Source organism: Terrapene carolina, unplaced genomic scaffold, assembly GCF_002925995.2.
Source record: "Terrapene carolina triunguis isolate 2854851 unplaced genomic scaffold, T_m_triunguis-2.0 Scaffold762, whole genome shotgun sequence".
NCBI lineage: Eukaryota > Metazoa > Chordata > Testudines > Emydidae > Terrapene > Terrapene triunguis.
Genome location: NW_020665113.1, coordinates 1 through 10,297, shown reverse-complemented (window position 1 = coordinate 10,297; position 10,297 = coordinate 1). Strand labels below are relative to the sequence as shown.

The window sequence follows — 10,297 nt, the reverse complement described above, 5'->3', positions numbered from 1 at the left end:
ATCAGTCCATGCTGGGGCCCTCTTTCTATTAGATTGCACGGCCATCTCTGCTGGAGAGCTCTGCATCGTTGCCACTGCTGCTGAGCTCGCCACGATGTCCAAACAGGAACTGAGATTCAAACTGCCCAGACAGGAAAAGGAATTCAAATTTTCCCGGGGCTTTTCCTGTGTGGCTGGTCAGAGCATCCGAGCTCGGACTGCTGTCCAGAGCGTCAACAGAGTGGTGCACTGTGGGATAGCTCCCGGAGCTATTAGCGTCGATTTCCATCCACACCTAGCCTAATTCGATATGGCCATTTCGAATTTAGCGCTACTCCTCTCGTTGGGGAGGAGTACAGAAGTCGAATTTAAGAGAGCTCTATGTCGAACTAAATAGCTTCGTGGTGTGGACGGGTGCAGGGTTAAATCGATGTAACGGCGCTAAATTCGACATAAAAGCCTAGTGTAGACCAGGCCTCATATTTAGCTTGTGGTCCACTATAACCCCTAGATCCCTTTCTGCCGTACTCCTTCCTAGACAGTCTCTTCCCATTCTGTATGTGTGAAACTGATTTTTTCTTCCTAAGTGGAACACTTTGCATTTGTCTTTGTTAAACTTCATCCTGTTTAACTCAGACCATTTCTCCAATTTGTCCAGATCATTTTGAATTATGACCCTGTCCTCCAAAGCAGTTGCAATCCCTCCCAGTTTGGTATCATCCGCAAACTTAATAAGCGTACTTTCTATGCCAATATCTAAGTCGTTAATGAAGATATTGAACAGAGCCAGTCCCAAAACAGACCCCTGCGGAACCCCACTCGTTATGCCTTTCCAGCAGGATTGGGAACCATTAATAACAACTCTCTGAGTACGGTTATCCAGCCAGTTATGCACCCACTTTATAGTAGCCCCATCTAAATTGTATTTGCCTAGTTTATCGATAAGAATATCATGCGAGACCGTATCAAATGCCTTACTTAAGTCTAGGTATACCACATCCACAGCTTCTCCCTTATCCACAAGACTCGTTATCCTATCGAAGAAAGCTATCAGATTGGTTTGCATGATTTGTTCTTTACAAATCCATGCTGGCTGTTCCCTATCACCTTACCACCTTCCAAGTGTTTGCAGATTATTTCCTTAATTACTTGCTCCATTATCTTCCCTGGCACAGAAGTTAAACTAACTGGTCTGTAGTTTCCTGGGTTGTTTTTATTTCCCTTTTTATAGATGGGCACTATATTTGCCCTTTTCCAGTCTTCTGGAATCTCTCCTGTCTCCCATGATTTTCCAAAGATAATAGCTAGAGGCTCAGATACCTCCTCTATTAGCTCCTTGAGTATTCTAGGATGCATTTCATCAGGCCCTGGTGACTTGCAGGCATCTAACTTTTCTAAGTGATTTTTAACTTGTTCTTTTTTTATTTTATCTGCTAAACCTACCCCCTTCCCATTAGCATTCACTATGTTAGGCATTCCTTCAGACTTCTCGGTGAAGACCGAAACAAAGAAGTCATTAAGCATCTCTGCCATTTCCAAGTTTCCTGTTACTGTTTCTCCCTCTTCACTAAGCAGTGGGCCTACCCTGTCTTTGGTCTTCCTCTTGCTTCTAATGTATTGATAAAAAGTCTTCTTGTTTCCCTTTATTCCCGTAGCTAGTTTGAGCTCATTTTGTGCCTTTGCCTTTCTAATCTTGCCCCTGCATTCCTGTGTCTGCCTATATTCATCCTTTGTAATCTGTCCTAGTTTCCATTTTTTATATGACTCCTTTTTATTTTTTAGATCATGCAAGATCTCGTGGTTAAGCCAAGGTGGTCTTTTGCTACATTTTCTATCCTTCCTAACCAGCGGAATAGCTTGTTTTTGGGCCCTTAATAGTGTCCCTTTGAAAAACTGCCAACTCTCCTCAGTTGTTTTTCCCTTCAGTCTTGATTCCCATGGGACCTTACCTATCAGCTCTCTGAGCTTACCAAAATCTGCCTTCCTGAAATCCATTGTCTCTATTTTGCTGTTCTCCCTTCTACCCTTCCTTAGAATTGCAAACTCTATGATTTCATGATCACTTTCACCCAAGCTGCCTTCTACTTTCAAGTTCTCAACGAGTTCCTCCCTATTTGTTAAAATCAAGTCTAGAACAGCTTCCCCCCTAGTAGCTTTTTCAACCTTCTGAAATAAAAAGTTGTCTGCAATGCAGTCCAAGAATTTGTTGGATAGTCTGTGCCCCGCTGTGTTATTTTCCCAACATATATCCGGATAGTTGAAGTCCCCCATCACCACCAAATCTTGGGCTTTGGATGATTTTCACTGGCATTCACTATGTTAGATGTCCAATCCCCACTGTGTCAGGCCAGAAATCAAGGTTCGGCACCAGGAGTGGCATAGCCTTCTCTATCCATAACACAGGAAGGGTTACGTGGGGTGGCACTTTGTCACCTCCCACCTGGCTGCTCTGTATTGGAGTATTGCATTAACAGGCAGTTAATAGTCCTTTGGCTTTGCAGCACAGGCCGGCTCCGGGCGCTGGTGACCTTGCTGAACACGGGCTCTTGCCCTGAGATATCTGTAACTAGCCGTGATTTCCATAGGAGCTGGGCCGGGCTGGATGGTCAGGGGGGCAGGTGTCAGGAGCGGGGCAGGGCCTGAGTGAAGCCAGCCCCGCGGTTAGAGGCAGGGAGCCCTTCACCAGCATTGCTTCGTGCAGGCGCTAGGCGTCCCCACGCTGCACAGAGCCCCGGCCGCTGGTGTGACGCCACGAAAAGCAACCCTCCCGTTTTGCAACTGGGTGCAGTTTCTGCCAGCAACTTGACATCTGGGTTACTTGCTACTGCCTGGTCCATGGGGTTGCGGATCAGGAGGGATGGCGTATGTGGTCGAAAACAATCCCGATCTGCTTCCTGACCAGAGTGGCCCCTTTCATTGAATATGTGAAAAGGGAGGTAAGCTTTAGGGGTACGGAGCATGCCCCTAAGCCCAATGTGATACCAGAGTGAGTAAGCTTTGGGGGTATGGAGCATGCTCCTGAGCCCAAGGTGAGACCAGAGTGGCCCCTTTCATTTTTTCCACTGGCTTCTTCCTTGCTTATTTCCAATGACTTGGCTGCTCATGCACCTGTCACTGGTCCAGGGAGGGTTGCAAAACGGGAGGGATGGGGTTTGTGGTCAAAAACACTCACGATCTGCTTCCTCTTGGCTAATGTGCCAAATTGATCTATTGGACGATTGAGGCGCGCTGTTTCAATTTTTTGTGTGTGAATCCGTGAAAAGAGATGTAAAGTTTGGGGGTACGGAGCATGCCCCTGAGCCCAAGGTGAGACCAGAATGGCCACTTTCACTTTTTTCACTGGCTTCCTCCTCGCTTATTTCCAATGACTTGGCTGCTCATGCACCTGTCACTGGTCCATGGGGTTGCGAATCAGGAGGGATGGGGTTTATGGTCAAACACACTCATGATCTGCTTCCTCCTGGCTAATGTGGTTTGGGGGTATGGAGCATGCCCCTGAGCCCAAGGGGATACCAGAGTGTCCCCTTTGATCGATCTGCTTCCTCCTGGCTAATGTGGTTTGGGGGTACGGAGCATGCCCCTGAGCCCAAGGGGATACCAGAGTGGCCCCTTTGATCGATCTGCTTCCTCCTGGCTAATGTGCCAAACTGATCTATTCATCTATTGAGGCGTGCAGTTTCACTTTTTTGTGTGTGAATCCGTGAAAAGGGAGGTAAGGTTTGAGGGTACGGAGCATGCCCCTGAGCCCAAGGTGAGACCAGAATGGCCACTTTCACTTTTTTCACTGGCTTCCTCCTTGCTTATTTCCAATGACTTGGCTGCTCATGCACCTGTCACTGGTCCAGGGAGGGTTGCCAAACGGGAGGGATGGGGTTTGTGGTCGAAAACACTCACGACCTGCTTCCTCCTGGCTAATGTGACAAATTGATCTATTGGACGATTGCTATATCCTGAATAGTGGTGACTGGGAAGGGGGGGCGGGGAGTGTAGCAGATGCCAATTTGAGGTGAATATTCTCTTGGCCAGATTCTACTGGGTTTATGGTGCTTTGTGCTATGGACTGGAGCAAAGTGGCTGGTGAATAACTAAGAATCTGGTTAATAATTATTCTCTAAATTCAGCTTTTTTCTTTCTCTCTCTCTGAATTATCACTAATTCAAAATAGTAGTGTGCAAGTTGACTGGATAATGGTAATAGCATAATCTCTTGTTATAACATTGTAAACCTACTCCCTGATTTTTATATTAAACACTAAATCCCTGATGTTAGAACCTGGCTATGCCGCTGCTGTAGAGGGCTCATCACCCAACAGCTGGGGGCCACCATGTGGGCTCGGCAGGGCTGCTGGCCATGGGGCCAACGGGTGTGGGTGGGATCTCGGGAGTCACGTCCCAGGGATCTGCCCCACTCTCCAGCACTGCTTCAGCTCTGAGCTGTCTCCACTGCCTGGGACCTGTGGGGCCCCACCTGCCTCCCCAGGGAAAGAGCCACCTGGGACTGGTGCAGAGGCTGGGCCAGTCACAGGGGACGGCGGGGGGGGGGGTGGCTCAGCTGGGTCCTGCCAGGCATGTGGGTCCTGAGGGAGCCTGGCCCGGGTAGGCTCTGCTCCTGCTCCAGCCTGGCTGATTGCACCCCCAAGGGGCCAGAGTTATCCTGCCCCAGGACCAGCTCTGGCTGCGCTGCCGGCTCAGCCTGGCAGACACAGTCACCTCCCATCAGGGCCGGCTATTGTGGCTGGGGGTTAGGGTGTGGGAAAATAGGTCTCTAGTGGGTTGGGGGGGGTGCTGTGCAGTGGGAGTTGGGGAGATCTGTGTGTGTTGGGGGGGCTGTGCAGTGGGGGAGATCTGTGTGTGTCGGGGTACTGGGAAGTGTGGGGGGTCTGTGCGGGGCACTGTGCAGTTGTGGCAGTGGGGCGGTGGGGGGCACTGGGCAGTGAGGGAATCTGTGGGGGGGCTCTGGGCGGGGAGGTGCAGGGCACTGTGCAGTTGTGGGAGGACTGTGGGGGGTCTCCAGCTAGGGGGCACTGGGCAGTGAGAGGATCTGTGGGGGGGTTCTGAGTGGGTGGGGGAGTGGTCTGTTGGAGGGCACTGGGCATGGGGGTTTGTGGGGGTCTCTGGGTGGTGTGGCACTGGGCGTAGGGAGTCAGAGGGGTGCTGGGCAGGGGGGTAGCATGGTGCAGCATGGGACTGCCCCGAAGGGGAAGAAGCACGATGGGAGCGCAGGGCCGGGCTGGCCAGTGTGCGTCTGGCAGCTTCCGGTTTGTAAACAGTGCCCTTGTACTGCGCTGGGTGGAACGGGGCTGTCCCTGCCGTGCCATGACCCATCTCAACTCCCATTGCCCCCGGCCAGCCCGTCGCTCTGAGGACTCTGCCCCCCTGCCCCATGTCCCCATTTCCCCCGTGGGGGCTCACAAATATGGTTAGCACCAGGCCCACAAAAGGTTAATCCAGCCCTTTTTGGGGTGCAGGCTCTGGGATGCAGGAGGGTTGCAGGCTATGGGGAATTTGAGTGAGGGGTGCAGGCTCTGACCTGGGGCAGGGGGTTGGGGTACAGGAGGGGGTGCGGATATGTGGGCTCTGGGAGGGAGTTAGCAACTCAGCATGTTATATAAGAGAAATGAGCTGCAGTGAGTGATTTCATATAGACATAGAAACTGATAGAAGACACTTTTACATATTCAAAATGTGAGAGGCAGAGTTTGAGGGAGGGAGTGTCTGTACAATATTTCACCGCATTCAGTCTCCTGGCTGGAGCAGTAACGTAGCCCTGCACAGAGGATTCAGCGTCCAGGAGTGGCGTTGGACAGTGTTAGAGCCACGGCGCTGCAGCGCGCCAGGGCCGCTCCCGGACGCGGCGTGCTAAGACACAGGGGCTTGGGGGAAGACGGAGGTGGGGACAGCCTCCGATATACTCGTGGGGGCCTCTGTGGAAAATTGCCCCACTTGCCCCCCCCCTCCGGGCAGCCCTGGCCCTGGCCCTGCAACACTTGTATAGGATAGAGAGGAGCTGCGGTGATTAAGCTTTGACAGGCTAGGAATTGGAGGCCTGTGCCTTTAAGACCCCAGTCCCAGGAACTTGCCCTCTGCTCCAGGGCAGCGTCCTGTGAGCAGAACGAAAACCTCCTCTGCACCCCCTACACCCCTAGATTAGCGAGCACAGTGGGTGCCTCATCCCACGGGGTCACTGTTCCCCCCTCTCCCCCTCCCTAAACGGGGGTTTTGTCCCTGCACGGGGTCTGGCAGCGTCTCCCCCCCCCCGGGTTTACGGGACAGCTGGTATGGTGTGCGGGGGGGCGGTGATCGGGGTCTGTGCAGGGATGTGAGTGTGCGGGGGGGGTTGGCTGCTTTCTGTGCAGAGCTCTGTGTGTGTGCGTGGGGCGGGGAGGGGTGACCTGTGCAAGGGGGTGTGTGTGTGTGTGTGTGTGTGTGTGTAGGGGGTAGTTGGCTGCTCTCTGTGCAGGGCTCTGTGTGTGCCTGGGGTGGGGAGGGGTGACCAGTGCCTTTGCAGGGGTGTGTGTGTGGGGGGGTGGTTGACTGCTCTCTGTGCAGAGCTCTCTGTGTGTGCGCGTGGGGCTGTGTGACCGGTGTCTGTGCGGGGGTGGGGCAGGCGGGGAGTGACCGGTGTCTGTGCAGGGGGGTGTGTGGGCAGGTGGGGGAGTGACCGGTGTCTGTGCACGGGGGTGTGTGGGTAGTTGGGGAGTGACCGGTGTCTGTGCGGGGGGGGTGTGGGCAGGCGGGGAGTGACCGGTGTCTGTGCAGGGGGGGGTGTGGGCAGGCGGGGAGTGACCGGTGTCTGTGCAGGAGGGGTGTGGGCAGGCGGGGAGTGACCGGTGTCTTTGCAGGGGTGTGTGTGTTTGTGGGAGCGGGGGAATCAGTTCTGGGTTAGGATTCGGTCTGGTTCTGTTCAACATGTTCATCAATGATTTAGATAATGGCAGAGAGAGTACACTTATAAAGTTTGCGGATGGTACCAAGCTGGGAGGGGTTGCAAGTGCTTTGGAGGATAGGATTAAAATTCAAAATGATCTGGACAAACTGGAGAAATGGTCTAAAGTAAATAGGATGAAATTCAATACGGACAAATGCAAAGTACTCCACTTAGGAAGGAACAATCAGTTGCACACATACAAACTGGGAAATGACTGCCTAGGAAGGAGTACTGCAGAAAGGAATCTGGGGGTCAGAGTGGATCACAAGCTAAATATGAGTCAACAATGTAACACTGTTGCAAAAAAAGCAAAGATCATTCCGGATGTATTAGCAGGAGTGTTGTAAGCAAGACTCAAGAAGTAATTCTTCTGCTCTACTCCACATTGATATGCCCTCAACTGGAGTATTGTGTCCAGTTTTGAGCACCACCTTTCAGGAAAGATGTGGACAAATTGGAGAAAATCCAGAGAGGAGCAACAAAAATTATTAAAGGTCTAGAAAACATGACTTATGAGGGACGATTGAAAAAACTGGGTTTGTTTAGTCTGGAGAAGAAAAGGCTGAGGGGGGACATGCTACCATTTTTCGAGTACATAAAAGCCTGTTACCAGGAGGAGGGAGGTAAATTGTTCTCTTTAACCTCTGAGGATAAAGACGCCATGGGCTTAAATTGCAGCAAGGGCAGTTTCGGTTGGACATTAGGAAAATCTTCCTGTCAGGGTGGTGAAGCACTGGAATAAATTGCCTAGGGAGGTTGTGGAATCTCCATCATTGGAGGTTTTTAAGAGCAGGTTAGACAAACACCTGTCAGGGGTGGTAGATAATACTCAGTCCTGCCATGAGTGCAGGGGACTGGGCTAGATGACCTCCCGAGGTCCCTTCCAATTCTATGATTGGGGGAGTCGGGAGAGGGGCTGCTTTGCAATGGCAGCACCAGCTGGCGATTGCTCTTTGGCCAGTGGTAGCATTCACAGCCACTTGGAGGTCAGGCCTTATGGCGCCGGGCCCTGCACAAGCACAGAACGAAGATGCTCCTTGTGCCAAGGAGTTGGGGCGCTGTCCCAGTGGCAGGGGTCCCTGGGCGTGCTGTGGAGTGTGGGGGGTTTCCTCATTAGCGTGAGGCGCTTCCTCCCTAGGTCGAGTCCAGTGGGGTGATGCTGTCAAATGTTTCCAGCAGGAGCACGCTCAGGGCTCTGTGGCTCAGAAGACCACAGAGCTGTTCCCTGTAGAGCTCTGATGGCCAGGCTGTGAGCTCTGAGCTGCTTTGGGGCTCTTTCGGGAAGGCCGTGGTCTGTTTCCCCTGCAGGGCCTGAGTACGCAACTGCTCTGGAAAGTGCAGGAGTCTCTGCCAGCCCCTTGTGACCGAGGGGATCGCTGGCTCTCTGCCCCATGCAGTGGGGTCCCCGGTGGGGCCGTTGGCTCACGGGATGTGGGCTGAGGTAACTGGCGCTTCCCAGGCTTGCTCCTTTGCACGGAGTTGTTGTTCACCACACAGGGTGGCATTAGCCAGGCCAGCTGTTTCCCACCAGTCCCGTTCAGAGGCTCAGTCCTGGCGCTGCACGGAGCCAGTTTGGTTCAAGTCTGAAGCCGGCAGTGGGCTTTTATACCCCTGTGTTAGTGAGCAGCTGTGGGGCCACACTTGCACTATGGCTCGGGGAGCCTGTGGGGTCGTCTCCCCTCCACTCTGATTGTTTGTGTCTGAATTGACCCTCTTGTGTTTCCAGGGGCATTTCCTGGCTGTCCCGTCCCTGCCAGCCCCGAGTAGCAGATGAACGCCGAGCTCGGCGGGTATTTACCTGGATCCCACCTGCTCTGTTCTCACCCAGCAGGGCCCCAATCCCAATACTGGATGGAGCGAGGGGAAGAGCTGCACGTCCCAGATCTCAGCAAAGGCGAGGCCGATGAGAGCTGGCCGGGCCCCCAAACAGGTGAGGGATAAATAAGCCCAGCTGAGAGGGGTGGGGGCAGCGGCAGGGCCAGAGCAACCACTAGACGACCTAGGCGGTCGCCTAGGGTGCCAGGATTTGTGGGGGCGGCATTTCGGGTCCCTCGGCGGCATTTTGGCGGCAACGCTTCAGCCGCCATGGAATTCGGCGGCATTTTGGTGGTGGGATGATCTTCGGCCACCCCAGTCTTCGGCGGCATTTCAGCGATAGCTTCTCGCGGAACCGCCCCTCTCCTGTCCTCTTCCATCCTTTTTTGCCACCAGGGGCAGCAAAAAGCCAGCGCTGGTCCTGGGCAGCGGGGAGCCCCCACATCCACCCCTGCAAGCCCTCCTGGCCCAGCTCCTCTCAGAGGTTGTCACCACCCTCTCCCTGATCTGTCTGCACCACTGCACCCATCCCACCACCTGCGCCAGGGCCCCCAGAACCATATGAGAGCCATGTCTTGGTTCTCACTGAAAAAGCAAATAATATTTCCAGCCCACACAGAGGCAAAGAAAGGCTTGTGAACCTGAGCTGGGTGGTGCTGACGCCTGCCTGAGTCTGCAGCAGCCTGAAAAAGCTGCAAGAGGTGTGACCGCCTCCTTCAATCCCAGCTCGGAAACCGGCTCCAGGGAGGGGCGGGGCCACTTGAGTGGTGCCTCGGGCTCTGACTGCCGTAGTTGGGGCCCTGTCCTAGCCGGCCTCCTGTGGGGACGGCTCATGCCTGATTGCCCGTTTGTTCCTGCAGGTGAGAGGCTGGCGAGCGTGGCTGGGGCAGAGGATGCTGCACCGGAAGAGGCGGCACTGAGGACCCACCGTCAGGTGGCCCTTTAAATGCAGTGAGTGTGGGAAGAGCTTCCGGCAGAGTGCCACGCTGACAAGGCACCAGCTCCTCCATGCGAGCGAGAGGCCCTACATCTGCACCACCTGCAGCAAAGGCTTTTGCGACCACGCGCGCTGGCCACGCACCCAGCAGGCGCACACAGGTGAGCGCCCCTTCCCCTGCCTGGCGTGCGGCAAGGCCTTTGCTGGCAGCTTGGCGCTGCTGGTGCATCAGCGAGTGCACACCGGTGAGCGTCCCTACCGCTGTGGGGAGTGCGGGCAGAGCTTCCGGCAGAGTGCCCACCTGGCACAGCACCAGCAGGGCGCCCACGCCAGCCAGCGCCCCCACGCCTGCGCTCACTGCGGCAAGAGCTTTGGGCTGCGCTCCACGCTGGCACGGCACTTGCAGACACACAGTGTCGAACACCTCCACGCCTGCCCTGACTGCCCCCGCCGCTTCCGCCAGCGAGCCCACCTGCTCCGGCACCGGCTAGCGCACACAGGTGAATGTCCCTTCCCCTGCCCGGTCTGCGGCAAAGCCTTTGCCCTGAGTGCCACGTTGCTGCGGCACCAGCTGGTGCACACGGGCGGGCGCCCCTACCGCTGTGGGGAGTGCGGGCGCAGCTATACACAGAGCTCCTA

The 10,297-nt window shown here is 54.6% G+C and overlaps 1 protein-coding gene across 1 annotated transcript; it reads left to right on the top strand.

The window, feature by feature from the left end:
- Window positions 1–9,641: 9,641 nt before the first annotated feature.
- LOC113408095 (zinc finger protein 774-like) lies at window positions 9,642–10,260 on the top strand (the record flags this gene model as incomplete). The annotated part of the gene is made up of 1 exon (XM_026660404.2): window positions 9,642–10,260. A coding segment is annotated over one exon (619 nt), but the record flags the coding sequence as incomplete, so codon positions are not given.
- Window positions 10,261–10,297: the final 37 nt, after the last annotated feature.